Source organism: Heptranchias perlo, chromosome 4 (assembly GCF_035084215.1).
Source record: "Heptranchias perlo isolate sHepPer1 chromosome 4, sHepPer1.hap1, whole genome shotgun sequence".
Classification (NCBI taxonomy): Eukaryota; Metazoa; Chordata; class Chondrichthyes; order Hexanchiformes; family Hexanchidae; genus Heptranchias; species Heptranchias perlo.
In genome coordinates this window covers 112,044,752-112,067,730 of record NC_090328.1, presented here as the reverse complement: position 1 = coordinate 112,067,730, position 22,979 = coordinate 112,044,752, and the positions used below count along the sequence as shown (strand labels likewise).

Sequence of the window (22,979 nt, the reverse complement as noted above, 5' to 3'; positions counted from 1 at the left end):
TTTTTTTCCAGACTTTAAAGAAATGCTCTTTATATGTTGCTTCTGTTGAATAGTGCTAGCAACTTACATTTTTTTGTAGATTTCCATTAATTTGATCTTTTAAAAAAGTCAAAATGGGGATCTGCGGATGGTTGTCATAGAAACATAGAAAATGGGAGCAAGAGTAGGCCATTTGGCCCTTCGAGTCTGCTCCGCCATTCAATATGATCATGGCTGATCCTCTATCTCAATACCATATTCCTACTCGTAATAGTACTTGAATTTACATAGTGCCCTGTTGAATCAAAATGTCTCAAAGCACTTCACACAATGAATTAGTTTTGAAATACAGTCACTATTATATAGACAAACTCAGAAGCCATTCTGTACCAGTGATATTCCACAAACAGCAGTGACTGGTGGCATTGGCTGGGGGAGAAATGATCAAATTGCAATTGGTCAGATCGGGGTGGGAAGGGAGTTGCTTCGTTCCCCGCTCTATTTTCACTGCCTCCACACCTGGTTTCCACCAGGTGGGAGGAGTTAACATCAAGGTCACTGCTTCAGTGGGTAGTTGCACCCATGCGATATGATACTGAACAATAAAGAGCTGGAAGAAGCCAGGTTTAATCTTTGGCCTGTGTTGAATTATCTGCTTTCAACTCTAGCAGTGCTGGGATGATACAATTCAATATAGTGGGGGAAATGTTCACCTTCATCACCTGGGCGGTGACCTAGCAGGTTGGATAGCTCACTCATTTAAGAGCCCATCTCCCATGACAATGGTTCGATAATCGGGCCTGTTCTAAAACACAGGATGATCCACTTCACCAGATTACCGCCCAGGCAGTGAAGGTAAAAATTACTTTCTATGTCCTGAGATTTGAAAGGGAAAATTTAGCCAGGGCTCCTGCTCTTGACCATGATCCACTACTGGAAAGTGTACAAATATTGACCTCAGCTGTGAACAGGATCAGGACCAGCTGTGATACCTGTTTAATAAAATAGTCTTCTCCGATACCTGTATATATAGGCTCACTCGTGATAAATGGCAATGTAGGGGAGGTACTGGAATGCTGTGGGATAGTACTCCAGTAAGAGTTAACGGCCTTCAGAAGAAAGGTAGGAATAGCTAGTCTCAAAGACACAATGAAGGATATGGAAGTGGTGCCATTTTATCGGAGTGCAGCACTGTTTATATAGCAGGCAGGATATTTTGAAAATTTCATCCACCTCTCTCTTCAAGTGTTTAAGTTGTTATCCAGACATCTTAGATTCAAAAGTCCATCCACTGTGAAATGTATTAGTATAATCTGAATTTTTAAAAGGTACTAATATAATCTCTCTTTCTGTAAAAAAATGTTAGTTTAATCGCAATATCTAAAAGGTATTGGTATAATCTCTCTATTTCTATAAAAGGTATTAGTAGGTATTTTATTATTTCTACTGGCTGACATCACACGCAATGCATTCTGTGCTCAGGTTTATTCCAGAGCCTTGGTCCTCATGCAGTACAACCTGTGGAGCTGGCACTCAGGGTCGCAAGGTCAAATGCCAAGTCCTCCTGTCCTTTTCCCAGTCTGTGGAAGACCTGCCAGATGATGAATGTGAAGGCACCAAACCCCAGACAGAACGAGACTGCTACACAGGACCATGTAGTGGGGAAACAGTCGAATATGACTTTGAAGAGACAGACCTATTGTATACCAACCTACAGGATTTTGATGAGCTTTATGACTGGGAATATGAGGGTTTCACAGAGTGCTCAGAATCATGCGCAGGAGGTAAGAAACTGTCTGGCAAATATATTTTCTCCAATATTACTAAACAAGGTAAACCTATCAATTGTCGCTTAAAAAATATTTTGCTGAGTATTTGTCGGTTCCTGACTCCTAAACCATCAGAACCTATCAGCCCCATTACCCATTTGTTACTTCAACCTAGTTGAATGCTTGAGCCCTTCACTCCTCATCTAACCGAACAGATACACTCAGTGCTCCATTACAGTGAGGGAATGGAACAGAACCAGTTTCGAAATAAGAGAAGGGAGACTGATATGGTTGCACTACTTTGTAAACTGTATTGTAGTGTCACTGAATAAAATACCTCAAACACTGTGAGTAGAATGATATATGTTCTGTAGTTTTGAGAGTAATGCTTATACCTTTAACAAAAAATCGAATTATGAAAACCTAATATACTTTAATTACTGAGGAGACTTTAAACTGTGCTAACCAGCAAGAAAACCTTTGGTTGCTGAAGTTCATTCTAAAATCCACAGTAAACATCTTTACCAGAGAATTTAAAAATTATTCAAAAATTTTTTTTTAAATGCAGCATTTAATAGCAGTAGTTAATTTAAAGGTGTGTTAAACTGAGCAGGAAACATTGATTAGTTCAGAATTTTCAAGTGACACCAATCTTTGTTGCAGTTTACACACTTAGTAATAGTGGAATTCTCTTGTTAGGTTTGATGTTTCCTTTTATTTTTTGAATACTTCATGGAGAGTCGAAAAGGCGTATGGGATGTAGATCTAACACAGCCACTGCTGCACAGGAACAAGTGTATACTTGCACTGTCTCCAGAGACAGAAACTGACACCGCAAGAGCAACCTCTGACCTCTAGGAGGTACAATTCAGAATGAACTGGTTAGTCACTTGGCCTCCACTTAGGCCTTGGAATAGCTGCAACTGTCATCACATGTCACAAAACAATTCCATTTTTTTTCCTGAAGTATGCAGATGCTTGCAATCCCTCCTTGCACAGCGAGTGGGATGGAATATCCACAATTAGGTAATTCTGATCTTTAGTACATCCCACTGGTACAGTGTTTACACAGGAAACTTTATTTAAATTAAATTCTGCTGGCCCATTCTCAAAATAGATGACATCATCTATACATATGTGTAGTTCTAGATAATATAAATAATACAAAGAATGACAGTATCACCTTGTAGCACTGCCCTGCAATACGCTTCTACCAGTTACATGACAATTAATTTCTATCTGCTCGGGAGGCTAAAAGGCAGGCCTGTTGGAGAAATTGCAGTGGTAATAAATGTGTGTATAAAGATTGCAGCCGCAGAGTAGCACTAAGAAAGCTTGTGGCAGAGTGTTCAGCTGCCTCAGTCCTACTCCTTCCCTAAACCCCTTTGCTTTGTTATTTCTTTTATCTCAAACTCTTAATTTGCTCATACATTTCACTGGATACAGCAAAGGCTGAGGGCTCTGACAACATCTCAGCTGTAGTGTGCTGAAGACCTGGGAACCAGAGCTAGCTGCTTCCAGCCAAACTGTTCCCATACAGCTAACACTGGCATCTACCCAACAACGTGAAAGATTGCCCAGGTATATTATATCCACAAAAAAAAGCAATTGCTACCTTATCAGCCTCCTCCCAATCATCAGTAAGGTGATGGAAGAAATTACCAATAATGCCATCAACAAACTGTTCTCAACAGCAAGGAAGCATTTGACCAAGAAAGCAGTAACCCTGAGAGCCATACAAGAGCCCTGGAATAAGCTGACACTAAATGGGGCATGAAAGAAGGTAAATCTATATTAATGCTCGAAGCATTAAAAATAAGGGGGTAAATTTTAACCCCACGAATGGGTGAGTTGGGGGTGGGTGGGAAGGTAAAAATCGTAAAAAAGTAAAACCCGCCTCCAACCCACCCTCCATTTTAACGGAGGCCGGTCGAGGGGCGGGCAACCAATCTGCTCTCAGGAGTCGGGTCGGTCAATGAAATATTTTAAGGAGGCTGCAGGCCTCCATTTGGACAGGTTTTTTTATTTTTAACTCCTGGGGGCCACGATTCCTGGGTCTTCTGCTTCATGCCACATAAGAGGAGGCGAGATGGCCCGGATCAACAGGTAAGTGCCTTTATTGCATTGTTTGCCGAAAGGAGCAGGAGTGTTTCCTCCAGGCCCAACAAGCCTACCTGCCGCGACCCCACACACACGATCGGTCGATCCCCCGCATGATCTCTAACCCTCCCCGCACGATTTCTGAACCCTCCGCATGATCTCCGACCCCCCCAACAATCTCTGACCGCCCTCATGTCCAACCGCCCCCCATGATCTCTGACCTCCCCATGACCCCGATGACTCCCCCAAAACCCCAATGACACACCCCTGATGACCAACCCCAACCCCCCGATGACTGCCCCTCCCGATAATCCCCTGACGACACCAACCCCTCCCCGATGACCAATCCCCCCAAAGACTCCTGATGACTGAGCCCCACCCCGATGACCGACCCCCCCCCCCACCCCCGATGACCCCCTCCCCCCACCATGACCGACCCCCCCCCCCCCCAAATCTAAGACTTAGCTGCTGGCATCCACAGCCTGGCTGTTCTCCCGTCAGGCTGGCCTGTCGGGTGGGAAACCTACAGAAAAAAAAAATAAAAGACGTCCATACATCAAAATCACAAGGACGTACAGGAAACCCATATTTCCAGGTTTCCAGTCAGGAACTCCCCCCCACCCCCACCGCCATCTTCCCAGCTCCCTGTTAAAATTTATCCCAAGATGACAGAACTGAAGGCAGTTATGGCAATAGGGAACTACAGTGTGGTGGAAATATCAGAAACATGACTAAACCCAGAGAGAGGAAATTAATTTAATATTTAAGGGTATACAGTGTTGAGAAAGGACAGAAAAGGAGTGGCTGTAGCCACACATGGGGACATCAGGGACAACTGGGAGGTAACTGAAGTTGATCCTGAGGGAAGGGTTAATCTACAAAAAGAACTACTTTGGTTAGAAAGCCAAGCTAAGGCTATGAATACGATACAGACCTCAAGGTCAGCACAGGCAGGATGACAGTTTACTCTATAATGAAATAAAAAGGATGTGTGAGTTATTTTAATGGGTGATTTCAATCAACCCAATATAAATTGGGAAAACCCAAGTAGTTCTAGAATCAGGGTTGATAAATTATTTCAGTGGAAGACAAATTGAACTCCTTTGAAAGAATAACATTAGTCATGCAAAGGCAAAATATAATGGGCCATAGTTTGCTGTCAAAATAACGGTGAGGCTAATGGCACTCGCCGTTATTTATGCGCAAATGGTACAGCAACTTCAGGCAGAGGCAGATGCGTGGTTAAACTCAAATATCCAAAAGTTGCTGTCCGGGTTTCTCTGCTCCACCATTAGCTTCGCGAAAATGGCATCTCATTATCTGCCTCACCATTGAAATGCATTGAACGATGTGAAGTTCCTGTATTTGTGTGGTAGATACGAACTAAACTCGAACTAAACAAAAAGTTAAATCTTGTATGTTTCAGTCTAAGTACCCTTTTAATGACCTAATAAGTATTAATCACTGCCAGTCAACCTCTCTGGCACCGAAAATTAACTATTACAAGTGTGGAGTCTCATTCCTTCAGATTTTAATTGTTGTTGGAGATTTTAAAAATGTAAATTTTTTTATTTTTACATTTTTAAAAATTTTTCCTTTCTGTCTCTTTTTTCTCTCTCTCTTAGTCCAATCTTCCTTTCCCACCTTTATTTCTCTTTCTGTATCTGATTTGACATTGAATTCACCCACTCGAACCTACACTTCCTTCTCAGTCCTTGCTGTTAATTTCACAATCCTTCAATCTGATTGGTTAAGGAGATACCCAGTTGCTTACCCCATTCACTTAGGTCCCAGATGCCCTGTTTCGCTCGCTGTGACATTATCAGCTCACACTTTTAGTAACTTGCCATGAAAAATTTAAAAACCTAACCGTGCAAGGACAAATCTAACGAATGGTAGACACCTTTAGATGCCCTGCTACAAAAAAATCTGGGTCATTATTAAAAAATGGTCAGTACTACAATAGCAAGAAGACTATCAGAGAAAAGGTAAAAATGAGGTAAAAGATGCTTGAGACTGCCAATGAGCGTAAGATAGTAAATATTCTGTACGATTACTTCCTCAAAGTATTCACAAGGGAAGACATGAACAGTATGCTCTCCCTCCAAAAAAAGAGAATCAAGACTTTGATGTAAATAAGACGGAAGTCTAGTCAAGCTGAAAGGGCTTGAAACAAATAAATCCTTAGGGTTAGATAGTGTTTATACCGGCGTGTTGAGAGAGGCTAGCAAGGAGATTTATGAGGCACTGACAATCATTATGAGGTAATCAATGGACTCTGGGGAGGTACCAATAGATTTGAAACTGGCTAATGTGGTGCCCATATTCAAAAAGGATGACAAAACAGACACAGGTAACTTTAGACCCTTTAGTCCTACTTTAGTTCCATGTAAAATAATAGAATCGATTATCAGGAGTAAACCTGAGGATTATCTGTGCAACAGCAACCTAGTAAACAGCAGTTAGCATAGCTTTAGATAAAGCAGATCCTGCCTGACCATCCTCCTTAATTTCTTTAAGGAAGTGACAACCCAGATTGACTGTGGTAAACTTTACGCCATTGTGTACTTAGATTTCCAACAAGCATTTGATAAAGTTCTACATGAAAGGTTACTAATTAAGCTCAAAGTTGTGGGGATTTATGGCAGGATTTAGGTATGGATAAGAAATTGACATGCACTGGTTAGATGGGTAATGTCAGGCTGGGAGGACGTACTGAGTGGGGAGTCCCAGGACCACTTACATCAATGATTTGGATTCAGAAATTCCATGCCAATTGGTCAAATTTTCAGATGTTACCAAACTAGGAGAGGCAGTGGAATCAAAGGAACATAGGAACAGGAGTAGCCTTATTGATTATTTTCTGCACTTGTTCAGCCCCTCGAGCCCGCTTCGCCATTTGATAAGATCATGGCTGATCTGTGATCTAACTCCATATACCTGCCTTTGGCCCATATCCCTTAATACCTTTGGTTGCCAAAAAGCTATCTATCTCAGATTTAAAATTAGCAATTGAGCTAGCATCAATTGCCGTTTGCGGAAGAAAGTTCCACACTTCTCAGTGTTTTCTAATCTCACTCCTGAAAGGTCTGGCTCATATTTTTAGACTGTGCCCCCTAGTCCGAGAATCCCCAACCAGTGGAAATAATTTCTCTCTATCTACCCTAACTGTTCCCCTTAATATCTTATAAACTTCGATTAGATCACCCCTCAACCTTCTAAACTCTAGAGAATACAACCCCAATTTGTGTAATCTCCCCTCGTAACTTAACCCTTGAAGTCCGGGTATCATTCTAGTAAACCTACGCTGCACTCCCTCCAAGGCCAATATGTCCTTCCGAAGGTGCGGTGCCCAGAACTGCTCACAGTACTCCAGGTGCGGTCTAACCAGGGTTTTGTATAGCTGCAGCATAACTTCTGCCCCCTTGTACTCTGGTCCTCTAGATATAAAGGCCAGAATTCCATTAGCCTTATTGATTATTTTCTGCACTTGTTCATGACACTTCAATGATCTATGTATCTGAACCCCTAAGTCCCTTTGGACATCCACTGTTTTTAGCTTTTTACCATTTAGAAAGTACCTTGTTCTACCATTTTTTGGTCCAAAGTGGATGACCTCACATTTGCCTACATTGAATTCCATTTGCCACAGTTTTGCCCATTCACCTAATCTATCAATATCCCTTTGTAATTTTATGTTTTCATCTACACTGCTTACAATGCCACCAATCTTTGTGTCATCAGCAAACTTAGATATGAGACTTTCTATGCCTTCATCTAAGTCGTTAATAAATATTGTGAATAATTGAGGCCCCAAGACAGATCCCTACAGGATTCCACTAGTCACATCCTGCTAATGTGAGTACCTACCCATTATCCCTACTCTCTGTCGCCTTTCGCTCAGGAAGCAGCTCAGAAATATGTATAGATGAAGGTTATCGAAAGTATTTTAGCATTTTAGGCCTTGGATTTATTTGTGACCATGAACTTTATATAGGTTGAAATTCTAAATAAAAGAAGTGGTGTAAAATAAGCATCAAGCCAACTCTGAAAAATGAGCCCGCTAATTTTCATTTGATTTTAATCAAAATATATATAACTCCTCAGTCACATGGTACAGTTCCAATCCAAACTCTGGTTAATTTCGCTGAAACTCAAACCAATGAGCACTAACTTCATTTCTTGACTAAATAAGAGTGCCTTCAGCACTGGTACAGGGTATGTGAAATAACACAGCGTTGCTCTTTTTACACAAGCTAGTTTAAGACACAACACTTATTTAGTCATGTACAGGACTCTTTCCTTTGTGCAGAATGTGTAATAAATTTGCAATGTCGTTCTGTTTTGTGATCTCATTACACATAGCGCACGGAGGAATTCTTCCTTATTTCATTATTGAGTGTATAAAAGCCCATTGCAGTGCTCTGAATTACAGGATACATGTATTACGTAAAAACCAGCTAGGAGGGGTAGCAGATTAGCACTGCCCTAACTCTTCCAGGATCTAGATTTGAATCACACCCAGACTAATGAGATGAAAGTCACCTCTGTTGGCTGTAAGGACCCCTTATTAAATTAGATTTGGGCAGTTCCACCCAATACAGCTTGCCAGACCTCTGCTCTGCAGCTGTACTGTCAGTACATGAACTAGTAAGCATTTATGCACAATCAGTATGAACAATGGAAGAGATGCACAGGTAGGTCAACTGTTGCTCACATGGAGCTGATCATAGAACATAAAAGCCCTTTAACATTATAATGCATTTATTTATATGTCATCATGTAACTATATCTGTCCTTTGTTGATATTTCACATTAATATTGTCGACTTTGTTTGTAGTCTTTTTCATACATGGAACTTCGTACAGGCCCTTGCTCCGCTGCTCCCCACGTCCATCTGGTCTGTTATGCACTTTCATATAAGAACATAAGAAATAAGAGCAGGAGTAGACCGTACGGTCCCTCGAGCCTGCTCCTCCGTTCAATAAGATCATGGCTGATCTTCGACCTCAACTCCACTTTCCTGCCCGATCCCCATATCCCTTCATTCCCCAAGAGTCCAAAAATCTATCGATCTCAGTCTTGAATATACTCAATGACTGAGCATCCGCAGCACTCTGGGATAGAGAATTCCAATGATTCACCACCCTCTGAGTGAAGAAATTCCTCTTCCTCTCAGTCCTAAATCCCCCTCCCTCCCCTTATCCTGTGACTATGGCCCCTAGTTCTAGACTCTGCAGCCACAAGAAACAGCCTTTCTGCATCTACCCTGTCAAGCCCTCTAAGAATCAACCATCTTCAGCCAGAAGTGCCGAACAGATGATCCATCTCTGCCTCCTCCCAATACCCCCACCATCACAGAAGCCAGTCTTCAGCCAATTCGATTCACTCCATGTGATATCAAGAAACGGCACCGGATACAACAAAGGCTATGGGCCCCGACAACATCCCGGCTGGAGTTTTGAAGACATGTGCTCCAGAACTAGCCGCGCCTCTAGCCAAACTGTTCCAGTACAGCTACAACACTGACATCTACCCGACAATGTGGAAAATTGCCCAGGTATGTCCTGTCCATAAAAAGCAGGACAAATCCAATCCAGCCAATTACCGCCCCATCAGTCTACTCTCAATCATCAGCAAAGTGATGGAAGGTGTCGTCGACAGTGCTATCAAGCGGCACTTACTCACCAATAACCTGCTCACTGATACTCAGTTTGGGTTCCGCCAGGACCTCTCGGCTCCAGACCTCATTACATCACTCTAAACATTCACTCCCTTCACCACCGGCGCACTGTGGCTGCAGTATGTACCATCCACAGCATGCTCTGCAGCAACTCACCAAGGCTTCTTCGACAGCACCTCCCAAACCTGCGACCTCTACCATCTAGAAGGACAAGAGCAGCAGGCACATGGGAACAACACCACCTGCACGTTCCCCTCCAAGTCACACACCATCCCGACTTGGAAATATATCGCCATTCCTTCATCGTCGCTGGGTAAAAATCCTGAAACTCCCTTCCTAACAGCACTTTGGGAGAACCTTCACCACACGGACTGCAGCGGTTCAAGAAGGCGGCTCACCACCACCTTCTCCAGGGCAATTAGGGATGGGCAATAAATGCTGGCCTCGCCAGCGACGCCCACATCCCATGAACAAATTTTTAAAAATCCATGGTCCAAACATGGACAAAAGTGTTGAATTCCATAGGTGAGGTGAGAGTGACTGCCGTTGACATCAAGGCAGCATTTGACCAAGTGTGGCACCAAGGAGCCCTAGTAAAATTGAAGTCAATGGGAATCAGGGGGAAAACTCTCCAGTGGCTGGAGTCGTGCCTAGCACAAAGGAAGATGGTAGTGGCTGTTGGAGGCCAATCATCTCAGCCCCAGGACATTGCTGCAGGAGTTCCTCAGGGCAGTGTCCTAGGCTTAGCCATCTTCAGCTGCTTCATCAATGACCTTCCCTCCATCATAAGGTCAGAAATGCGGATGTTCGCTGTGATTGCACAGTGGTTAGTTCCATTCGCAACCCCTCAAATAATGAAGCAGTCCATGCCCTCATGCAGCAAGACCTGAACAACATCCAGGCTTGGGTTATTAAGTGGCAAGTAACATTCGCGCCAGACAAGAGCCCGGCAATGACCATCTTCAACAAAAGAGAGTCTAACCACCTCTCCTTGACATTCAATGGCATTACCATCGCCGAATCCCCCACCATCAACATTCTGGGGGTCACCATTGACCAGAAACTTAGCTGGACCAGCCACATAAATACTGTGGCTACAAGAGCAGGTCAGAGGCTGGGTATTCTGCGGTGAGTGACTCACCTCCTGACTCCCCAGAGCCTTTCCACCATCTACAAAGCACAAGTCAGGAGTGTGATGGAATACTCTCCACTTGCCTGGATGAGTGCAGCTCCATCAACACTCAAGAAGCTCGACACCATCCAGGATAAAGCATCCTGCTTGATTGGCACCCCATCCACCACCCTAAACATTCACTCCCTTCACCACCGGTGCACCGTGACAGCAGTGTGTACCATCCACAGGATGCATTGCAGCAACTCGCCAAGGCTTCTTCAACAGCACCTCCCAACCCGCGACCTCTACCACCTAGAAAGACAAGGGTAGCAGGCACATGGGAACAACACCACCTGCACATTCCCCTCCAAGTCACACACCATCCCGACTTGGAAATACATCGCCGTTCCTTCATCATCGCTGGGTCAGAATCCTGGAACTCCCTACCTAACAACACTGTGGACTGCAGCGGATCAAGAAGGCGGCTCACCACCACCTTCTCAAGAGCAATTAGGGATGGGCAATAAATGCTGGCCTTGCCAGCGATGCCCACATCCCATGAACGAATACAAAAAAATTTATACATTTCAATGAGATCACCTCTCATTCTTCTGGACTCCAGAGAATATAGGCGCATTCTTCTCAATCTCTCCTCATAGGACAACCCTCTTATCCCAAGAATCAATCCAGTGAACCTTCGTTGAGCCCCCTCTAAGGCAACTATATCCTTCCTTAGATAAGGAGACCAAAACTGTACACAGTACTCTTGGTGTGGTCTCACTAAAGCCGTGTACAATTGTAGCAAGGTTTCCTTACTCTTGTACTCCAACCTCCTTGCAATAAAGGCCAACATACCATTTGCCTTCCTAATTGCTTGCTTTCTGTGTTTCGTGGACAAGGACACCCAAATCTCTCTGAACATCAACATTTAATAGCTTCTCACGATTTAAAAATATTCTGTGTTTCTATTCTTCCTTCCAAAGTGAATAACCTCACATTTCCACACATTATACTCCATCTGCCACCTTCTTGCCCACTCACTTCATCTATCTATATCCCTTTCCAGACTCTTTGTGTCCTCCTCACATCTTATTTTCCCACCTAGCTTTGTGTTGTCAGCAAACATGGATACATTACACTCGGTCCCTTCATCTAAGTCATTAATATAGATTGTAAATAGCTGAGGCCCAAGCACTGATCCTTGCGACACTCCACCAGTTACAGCCTGCCAACCTGAAGATGACCCATTTATTCCTACTCTCTTCTGTCCGTTAACCAATCCTCTATCCATGCTAATATATTACCTCCAATCGCATGAACCCTTATCTTGTGTAACAACCTTTTCATAGAATCATAGAAAGGTTACAGCATGGAAGGAGGCCATTTGGCCCATCGAGTCTGTGCCGGCTCTATGCAAGAGCAATCCAGCTAATCCCCTATCCCCTTAACCCCGCAAATTTTTTCCTTTCAAGTACTTATCCAGTTCCCTTTTGAAGGCCATGATTGAATCTGCCTCCACCAACCCCCCTGACAATGCATTCCAGATCCTAACCACCAAGTTTTTCCTCATGTCACCTTTGGTTCTTTTGCCAATCACCTTAAATCTATTTCCTCTGGTTCTTGACCCTTCAGCGAATGGGAACAGTTTCTCTCTATCTACTCTGCCTAAACCCTTCATGATTTTGAATATCTCTATCAAATCTCCTTTCACCCTTCTCTGTTCCAAGGAGAACAACCCCAGCTTCTCCAGTCTATCCACGTAACTAAAGTCCCTCATCCCTGGAGTCATTCTAGTAAATCTTTTCTGCACCCTCTCTAAGGCCTTCACATCTTTCCTAAAGTGCGGTGCCCAGATCTGGACACAATACTCCAGTTGTGGCTGAACCAGTGTTTTATAAAGGTTCAGCATGACTTCCTTGCTTTTGTACTCTATGCCTCTATTTATAAAGCCCAGGATGCCGTACGCTTTTTTAACCCCTTTCTCAACCTGCCCTGCCACCTTCAACGATTTGTGTACATTTACCCCCAGATCTCTCTGTTCCTGTACCCTTTTAGAATCGTGCCCTTTAGTTTATATTGCCTCTCCTCATTCTACCTACCGAAATGTATGACTTCACATTTTTCTGCGTTAAATTTCATCTGCCACGTGTCCGCCCATGCCACCAGCCTACCTATATCCTCTTAAGGTCTATCACTATCCACCTCACTGTTCACTACACTTCCAATTTTTGTGTCATCTGCAAATTTTGAAATTGTGCCCTGTACACCCAAGTCCATTAATATATATCAAGAAGAGCAGTGGTCCTAGTACTGACCCCTGGGGAACACCACTGTACACCTCCCTCTAGTCCGAAAAACAACATTTCACCACTACTCTCTGTTTCCCGTCACTTAGCCAATTCTGTATCCACACTGCTGCTGCCCCCTTTATTCCATGGGCTTCAAGCTTGGTGACAAGCCTATTATGCAGCACTTTATCAAACGCCTTTTGAAAGTCCATATACACCATATCAACTGCATTGCCCTCATCGACCCTCTGTTACCTCACCAAAAAGCTCTATCAGGTTAGTTAAACATGATTTGCCTTTAACAAATCCGTGCTGGCTTTCCCTAATCAATCCACACTTGTCCAAGTGACTGTTAATTTTGTCCCGGATTATCATTTCTGAAAGTTTCCCCACCATCGAGATTAAACTGACTGGCCTGTAGTTGCTGGATTTATCCTTACACCCATTTTTGAACAAGGGTGTAACATTTGAAATTCTCCAGTCCTCTGGCACCACCCCCCCGTTTCTAAGGATATTTGGAAGACTATGGCCAGTACCTCCACAATTTCCACCCTTACTTATGTCAGCAACCTAGGATGCATCCCATCTGGACCGGGTGACTTATCTACTTTAATTATAGCCAGCCTTTGTAGAACCTCCTCTTTATCAATTTTTAGCCCATCCAGTAACTCAACTACATCTTCCTTTACTGAGACTCTGGCAGCATCTGCTTCCTTGGTAAAGACAGGTGCAAATTCCCCATTTAGTACCTCGGCCATGTCCTCTGCCTCCATGAGTAGATCTCCTTTTTGGTCCCTGATTGGCCCCACCCCTCCTCTTACTACCCATTTACTGTTTACATGCCTATAGAAGACTTTTGGATTCCCTTTTATATTTGCCGCCAATCTATTCTCATACTCTCTCTTTGCCTCTCTTATTTCCTTTTTCACTTCCCTTCCGAACTTTCTATATTCAGCCTGGTTCTCACTTGTGTTATCAACCTGACATCTGTCATATGCCCCTTTTTTCTGCATCATCTTACACTCTATCTCCTTTGTCATGCAGGGAGCTCTGGCTTTAGTTGCCCTACCTTTCTCCCACGTGGGAATGTACCTCAACTGCACCCGAACCATCTCCTCCTTCAAGGCTGTCCACTGTTCAATTACAGTTTGCCTGCCAATCTTTGATTCCAGTTTACCCAGGCCAGATCTGTTCACATCCCACTGAAATTGGCCCTCCTCCAATTGAGTATTTTTATTTTAGAGTGGTCCATGTCTTTTTCTATAGCTATTCTAAACCTTATGGTACTATGATTGCTGTTCCCTAAATGTTCCCCCACTGACACTTGCTCCATTGGCCCGCCTCATTCCCCAAAATCAAGTCCAGCAATGCCTCCTTCCTCGTTGGGCTGGAAACGTACTGGTCAAGAAGGTTCTCCTGAAAACACTTCAAAAATTCCTCCCCCTCTTTACCCCTTATATTATTACTATCCCAGTCTATATTAGGATAGTTGAAGTCCCCCGTTATCACTACTCTATGGCGTTTACACCTCTGTAATTTCCCTGCAAATTTGCTCCTCTATATCCTTCCCGCTAGTTGGTGGCCTATAGAATACACCCAGTAGTGAAATGGCACCTCTATTGTTTCTTAATTCTAACCAAATAGATTCTGTCCTTGACCCCTCCAGGACACCCCTTCTCTCCAGCACTGCAATATTCTCTTTAATCAATACTGCCACCCCCCTCCTTTCTTTCCTTCCCTATCTTTCCTGAACACCTTGTATCCAGGAATATTTAGGACCCAATACTGTCCTTTTTTTGAGCCAGGTCTCCGTTATCGCCATGACATTATATTCCCATGTGGCTATTTGCGCCTGCAGCTCACCAACCTTGTTTACCACACTTCGTGCGTTTACACTCATGCACTGTAAACTAATCTTAGACTTTCTTGTACTCTCTCTTAGTCTGATCCCACCTAATACCGTACTGTTTCTTATTCTAGTGCTATATTTCTCTCCCAATCCTTTGTGCATCTTGTTTCTCTTTTCCACTGCTATATCCTGGCCTATAGAATACACCCAGTAGTGTAATGGCCCATCCCCCTGCCAAATTAGTTTAACCCCCCCCCCCCACAGCACTAGTGAGCCTCCCCGGGAGGACATTGGTCCCAGCTCCGTTGAGGTGCAACCCATCCGGCATGTACAGGTCTCACCTCCCCCAGAACTGGTCCCAATGCCCCAGGAATCTAAAGTCCTCCCTCCTGCACCATCTCTCCAGCCATGCATTCACCTGCTCTATCCTCCTATTTCTATACTCACTAGCGCATGGCACTGGGAGTAATGTGGAGATTACTACCTTTGAGGTCCTGCTTATTAATCTCTTTCCTAACGCCTTAAAGTCTGCCTGCAGGACCTCATCCCTCTACCTATGTCGTTGGTACCGATATGGACTACGAGCTCTGGCTGTTCACCCTCCACCTTCAGAATGTTCTGCAGACGCTCAGTGACATCCTTGACCCTGGTACCAGGGAGGCAACATACTGTCCTGGAATCACTTATGTGGCCGCAGATACGCCTGTCTGCTCCCCTAACTATGGAATCCCCTATCATTATTGCTTTCTTGCCCTTTCTCCTCCCCCCCCCATCCCTGTACAGCTGAGCCACCCATGGTGCTGTGGACTTGGCTCTGGCTGCACTCCCCAGGGGAATCCTCTCCCTCACTAGTATTCAGAACTGAATACTGGTTAGAGAGTGAGATGTCCTCAGGGGACTCATACACTACCTGCCTGGTCCTCCTTGTCTGTCTGGCGGTCACCCAGTCCCTCTCTGCCTGCACTTTCTTAAGCTGCGGGGTGACCACCTCCTGTAATATGCTATGCACGTAGCTCTTAGCCTTGTGAATACACTGGAGTGATGCCAGCTGCTGCTCAAGCTCCGAAACCTGGAGCTCGAGCTCCTCCAGCTGATGACACTTCCTGCACCTGTGTTTGTCCAGGACACAGGAAGCATTCTGGAGTTCCCACATGGCACAGGATGTGCATTTGATGGGACTGAGGTGCCCTGCCATGCCTCGATTTATTATATTATTAACTAAGCTTAACAGAAACTTAAAGACTTAAATAAAAAATACTTTTTAGGTGAGGCACCTTATCGAATGCCTTTAGAAAATCCAAATATACTACATCCACTGGTCCCCTTTTATCTATCCTGCTAGTTACATCCTCAAAAAACTCAAATAGATTTGCCAAACACGATTTCCCTTTCGTAAAACCATGTTGACTCTGCCTAATCATATTATGATTTTCTAAGTGCCCTGTTACCACTTCCTTAATAATGGATTCCAGCATTTTCCCGATGACTGATGTCAGGCTAACTGGCCTATAGTTCCCTGTTTTCTCTCTCCCTCCTTTCTTGAATAGTGGGGTTATATTTGCTACCTTCCAGTCCACTGGGACCATTCTAGAATCTAGGGAATTTTGGAAGATCAAAGCCAATGCATCTCTGCAGCCACCTCTTTTGGAACCCTCAGATGTAGACCAACAGGTTCAGGGGATTTGTTGGCTTTTAGTCCCCTTAATTTCTCCAGTACTTTTTCTTTATTCATATTAATTACCTTAAGTTCCTCACTCTCATTAGCCCCTGGGTTCCCCACTATTTCTGGTATGCTTTCTGTGTCTTCTATTGTGAAGTCAGATACAAAATACTTGTTTAACGTCTGTGCTATTTCCTTATTCCCCATTATAATTTCTCTTGTCTCAGCCTCTAAGGGACGCACGTTTACTTTCGCTGCTCTCTTCCTTTTTACATACTTGTAGAAGCTCTTACAATCTGTTTGTATATTTCTTGCTAGTTTGCTCTCATATTCTATTTTCTCCCTCTTTATCAATTTTTTGGTCATCCATTGCTGGTTTCTAAAACTCTCCCAATCTTCAGGCTTAATACTGTTCTTGCCAACATTATAAGCCTCTTTTAATCTAATACTATTCTTAACTTCTTTAGTTAGGCACAGATGGATCACTTTTTCCCTGGAGTTTTTATTTCTCAATGGAGTGTATGTTCATTGAGAATTATGAAATGTTTCTTTAAATGTTTGCCATTGCTTATCTACTGTCATACCTTTTAATCTAATTTCCCAATCTACCTTAGCCAACTCACCCCTCAAACCTATATAATTGGCTTTATTTAAGTTTAAGACTCTAGTTTCTGACTTAGTACGACACTCTCGAACTCAATGTGAATTTCTATCCCTTACAATGAGGCTACTAATTAACCCTGTCTCATTACACAAGACAAGATCTAAAATAGCCTGTTCCCTGGTTGATTCCACGACGTCTTGTTCTCGGAAACTGTCTTGAATGCATTCCATGAACTTGTCCTCGAAACTACCTTTGCCAATTTGATTTGTCCAGCCTATATAAAGATTAAAGTCCCTCACAATTATTGCATTACCTTTGTTAGAAGCTCCTATTATTTCTTGATTAATACTCTGTTAACAGTATAGCAACTGTAAAGGGGCCTATAAACTACTCCCACCAGTGTTTTCTGCCCCTTGTTATTTCTTATTTCCACCCATACTGATTCTACTTCCTGACCCTCCGAGCCAAGATTTTTCTTCATTACTGTCTTAATCTCATCCTTTATTATCAGGGCTACCCACCCCCCCCCCCCCCCCAACCTTTTCCATTTTGTCTGTCTTTTCTAACAGTTAAGTACCCTGGAATAATTAGCTCCCAACCTTGGTCACCTTGCCACCACGTCTCTGTGATGGCTACCAGATCAAACCCATTTATCTCTATTTGTGTTATTAATTTGCCTATTCTGTTATGAATGCTTTGTGCATTCAGATAAAGAGCCTTTAATTTTCACATTCCTTGGGGCTGATGTTCACTTGGGGAAATCACTAATGGGCAGTAAGGGGCTAAAAATGGGGGTTAGTATCTTACTACCCTGTGAACCCCAATGATCAGCTCACTTTGTCTTTCACATGGAGCTACTGCTGGGCGGGAGAAGCGCCTGGAACGAGCCACCCTCCTCTTTCCTGCACTTCAATTGCAATTTTAAAGGACACATGGGTGGAGCTTACAACGTGAACACTCCGCCCATGTAATATATTCTGCCCATGTTACACGTTCCACCAGCATGTTACACGCTTCGCCCATGTTACATCTGCTGGTCGGCCGGTGCTCTCTGCTGGTCGGCTGGCCAAAAAGTGAGAACTAACCTCCTTATCTCCGCTTACTCCTCATGGACAGACCTGCAGCACCAGGAAGATGATTTATTTTCTCAAACATCGATGTCCTGGTCAGTAAATCTGACCTTCTGAATTGGATGGCCAGCCAATACTAAAAGGTTTTGCACATTCTTGTGCACTCCACAGCTGAATAAAATAAATATTCATTATTTATACCAGTTTAAGTGGAAATTTAGATGATTCAGAGTAGGAAAAGAACTATTATTATGGTGAATGATGGTCGATGGATTTACTGTCATTTTCACTATTGAATTCATGTTTCACAAATTTTACCACAAGAAAATTGCGAGCAAACTGCCGCATTAATCGATGACCAGCAAAACCTACAAGAATTAATGTAAAAGGGGGAATGTATAGCGACAGATCTTCACACGGGCACAGTGAGTAATCTTCACACTTTCAGCAAGCGTTACTGTTTTGACTCCAGCAGAATGTTTTAGCTTACTCCTTTTAAAGTGGTCCTGTACTTTCAGAGGTTTACCAATGGTATGCAAAGAAAGAATTAAAATACAGCTTACACTAGACAAAAGTGTGTTAGCTCTCATTCTTCAAGTGAAGTCCTTCTCTGTATATCAGCTTTCCAGCTGTTCTCCCTTTTGGATCTTTATCTAGATTGAGGATGGAATTCCAATGTATACACAGACCTTCTGCAAATACTGGCATTTACTTACGAAAAGATAGAATAGAAAAAATAGAGAATGTAGTGTGTTAAAAAGACAAAGAGACTCTGAGTTGCTGCAGCACAGTCGTACATCAATAAAAAACAAGCAAATGATGAACATACCATAATAACCAATGTATATGTTACACTGACACAAAGCTGATGATGTGATTATTACACCAAGCATCTAAACAACAAAAGATTCTCATAGACAATTGCACAACTCTCATCGTCTAAGTTTACGTTAGAAAATACTTGGCAGCATGTTTCTATCTTATGCATTTGCTGAAAACATTAGAATAAAAACTATTCAAGAAAACCAAATATTGTATCGGTGAGTGGAAAAAGGGCACAGCCTTCTGTGCTAAGTATATTATTTTGGCTCCACTGTTGAAAAAAAAACACAAAAGAAAGCATGCTGATATAATGCAGAACCCTGGTAAGTTAAAGGTAGACAGATGAGGTGACTTATAAAGAGAGTCATGCTGAAAATGTATCTTTTGTGATATGGTGCCTTTGGATCATCACCCATGTAAAGGAAACTTTGGTTGGAAGAGTATTGACTATCTGCTTGGGATGAGTAATCTATCTTTGTCATTAGTTCTTTAAGGTCTTATTGCCCTATTTGCTTCTTTTGCTGAAAATTGTTTGATATTATGATTTCCATCTAGGTGTCCAAGAGGCGATTGTGGTTTGCCTAAATAAACAAACTCGAGAGACAGCGGACGAAAGTCTGTGCATCATCATTCGCCGTCCCCCACAACTCCTTAAAGCCTGCAACCTGGAGCCATGCCCTCCAAGGTACGCTTGGTTGTTTTATGTTTTGACTGTTAAAACAAATACTAACAACTCCTCTGCTGGCTAGTTGATAAGCGCACTATTCAGAGTGGAAGAGAGCCATTCGGATCGGGAGGTCCCAAGTGCAGTGCTGATGTGCTGTGTTAGCTGATCTGAGCTGAGGTAACAGGAAGGCTGCTGCTACTTTCATCAATGCCCCTGGGCTAAGTAGAGTAAAAATCAGCCAGCCTTTTGCTCCTGATCACTATCCAGTGACCCCTGCTGGAAACCACTTTGTGTGTCTGTATGAGGATAAGAAAAGGATAGAACTCAGCCGCGATGCCTGGTAAGGTTAAAGTATCTTTTGACACCAGCCAGCCTCACAGATGAAGAATGGTACCCGGAGGTAGCTGGGGCTTGTGAAATTCCTCCAGCGTGAGTCCACACCTTGAGGAGAAGAAGGGAGAAAATCAGAGGATGGGGAAGATGAAAAAAGATGCTAATTATTGGTATAGCCATTCGCTGATAAAAGCATTTATTTAGGTTTTAAAGAAAATGTTTTGATTTGTCTTGTATATAATCTATTAGGAGTCCCACTTTATGGCACTGTTTAGGAATAAAGTACATAAATATAGGTATAGTTTAGATGTGTTTTATTTAACAATTTAGGAAAATCTATAATATATTCAAAATCTTGTGACTGCACTCAATTATTGGTGTCATATAGGCTTCCTGTGTCACGAATTTGGGTCACAATTTTGTGGCATTTTCTCATGCCGAGGAATAACGCTTTGCTCAGCCTTGGTAATGCTTTAAATCATGGGTTCTACTTAACTTGCCTCTGATTGGCGGGTTCATGACCTGTAACCTCTGAGGCTCCCTGTTCCTTGTTACATCTCCAGACTCTGGTGGCACTGTGGCCATTTTCATTCTCTCTTCAGAGGGCCTGTCCCCAAGTTCTTGTTGGTTGACAGATTCAATTATTTCTTTGTCTAAGCTGCCTTTCCCAACGTTGCCAGCTGTAGGCAGGGACAGCCTTTTTAACTTTTTTTCTTCTTTGGCTGATTGGCCAAACAAAATTGAAATTGGTTTTCCCACTCGATTGGCTATGATCCCAGATTCCCGACTGTGCTACAGGAACAGAGAGATCGGGGTAGTAGACAGACGTCAAGTGATTGGACTGAGATGGAAAGATGGGAAGAGATGGGGGCAGACATAGAGGAACAGATCAGATGACAGAAAGATGAGAAGAGATTGAGGAAAATAGAGACATCATGGAGAGAATTCAGGTGAGAGAAACAGAGATCAGGGAAAGAGTGACACATGAAGAGTTCAGAAGGACTGAATGAGACACACAAAACTCGGGGGGTGGGGGTTATGAGCACTGCCAAGGGAGATCTACTAGTAGTTATCCATCAAAAAGAGCATTGCCTTTAAACTGTCGAACATTACTGTTGATACGAGAGCACTAACCAGCTTTTCTCTCCTTTGCCGTAGCTATAGCTTTGACAGCCAAATAGTTTATGTAGCCAGCTTTGCACCAAGTGCCAGTATACACAATATCTGCATCTCCCAATGTCAATTAGATTGTTGAAAGGACATGGGATGCTGATTGCATTGTGGAAAGAAGTCTGCTGAAAATTCCTGGTTTGTGCTGAGATAGCTGATGGTAGCCATGGTGGTATAATAACTTCGTCCCGTGTCCCTGGACGAGAGCTGGGAAAAATCAGCCAGGGATCTCGTTTCTGCAGGCAGTTTGGTGACCCTTGCTGGAAAGTGTGCATATCTAGAATTCTGATATGGACAGGCTCAGAATGTGGTGTCCTCCACAGTAAAGTTGCCTGATGACCCTCACTGTCTAGGCTCACACCTGAAGTATAGATAATGTGGATGAGGTATCAGAGGATGAGGGCTAGTGGTGTCTGCAATTAACCCTTTGTGAATCAGTGTCCCCAGGAGAATAGGCAGAAATTGTGCAAAAATTAAATATTGCTTTGTTCCCATGTTTTATGATTGCACTTGAACACCTCAAAGAAATTACTGACTAGTAAATACTCTGAAGCATGCATTATTCTCTCCCACCATTTTTAAAACAAAAGTAATTAATTCAGAGCCCTGCAGGGCTTGTATTTCAAATATGTGTTTGTTTACATTTTTGTTTAAAGGAAAAACATTAGAACAAAATTAACACATTCAGCTGCTCTAAACATAGGTCTGCAGGTAAAATTGACATTGAAAATATTATATTAAAGAAAACTTGTTCATAATTTCGATACTGCAAAGCATCCCATAGATTTTCCTTTGAGTTGTCAGTTAGCAGTTGAAGCTGCCTAATTACAGCAAGCTGAGCTGCAGGTCCCAATGAGATCAGATTTTGTGATGTGTCTAACATCTGGCACACAAATACCTCCATCCAACATGTGTTAACATATGACCCCAGTCATCTCTGTCCGCACTGACTCGCATTATTCTACCACTGCTGTGCTGGAGTTTGCTGTGCTGGAGTTTCCAGTGCTGTGCCGGAGTTTCCAGTGCTGTGCCGGAGTTTGCTGCTGTGCTGCGAGTTCGCTGCTGTGCTGGAGTTTGATGCGAGTTTGCTGCTGTGCTGGAGTTTGATGCGAGTTTGCTGCTGTGCTGGAGTTTGCTGCTGTGCTGGAGTTTGCTGCGAGTTTGCTGTTGTGCTGGAGTTTGCTGCGAGTTTGCTGCTGTGCCGGAGTTTGCTGCGAGTTTGCTGCTGTGCTGGAGTTTGCTGCTATGCTGGAGTTTGCTGCTGTGCTGGAGTTTGCTGCGAGTTTGCTGCTGTGCTGGAGTTTGCTGCGAGTTTGCTGCTGTGCCGGAGTTTGCTGCTGTGCTGGAGTTTGCTGCTGTGCTAGAGTTTGCTGCAAGTTTGCTGCTGTGCTGGAGTTTGCTGCTGTGCTGGAGTTTGCTGCGAGTTTGCTGCTGTGCTGGAGTTTGCTGCTGTGCTGGAGTTTACTGTGAGTTTGCTGCTGTGCTGGAGTTTGCTGCTGTGCTGGAGTTTGCTGCAAGTTTGCTGCTGTGCTGGAGTTTGCTGCTGTGCTAGAGTTTGCTGCTGTGCTGGAATTTGCCGCGAGTTTGCTGCTGTGCTGGAGTTTGCTGCCCGTTTGCTGATGTGATTGAATTTACTGCTGCGCTGGAGTTTGCTGTTGTGCTGGAGTTTGCTGTGAGTTTGCTGCTGTGCTGGAGTTTGCTGCGAGTTTGCTGCTGTGCTGCGAGTTCACTGCTGTGCTGGAGTTTGATGCGAGTTTGCTGCTGTGCCGGAGTTCGCTGCTGTGCCGGAGTTCGCTGCTGTGCTGGAGTTTGATGCGAGTTTGCTGCTGTGCTGAGAGTTTGCTGTGAGTTTGCTGCTGTGCTGAGAGTTT

At 43.5% G+C, this 22,979-nt stretch overlaps 1 protein-coding gene across 1 annotated transcript in view; it reads left to right on the top strand.

Moving 5' to 3' along the window:
• The window catches only part of LOC137320664 (ADAMTS-like protein 1), a 613,156-nt gene that overhangs the window by 387,073 nt on the left and 203,104 nt on the right, over window positions 1-22,979 (top strand). The window contains exons 15-16 of the mRNA XM_067982343.1: window positions 1,462-1,763; window positions 19,494-19,623. Of these exons, the coding sequence (XP_067838444.1) occupies window positions 1,462-1,763; window positions 19,494-19,623 (432 nt within the window). The remainder of the gene's footprint in view (window positions 1-1,461; window positions 1,764-19,493; window positions 19,624-22,979) is intronic.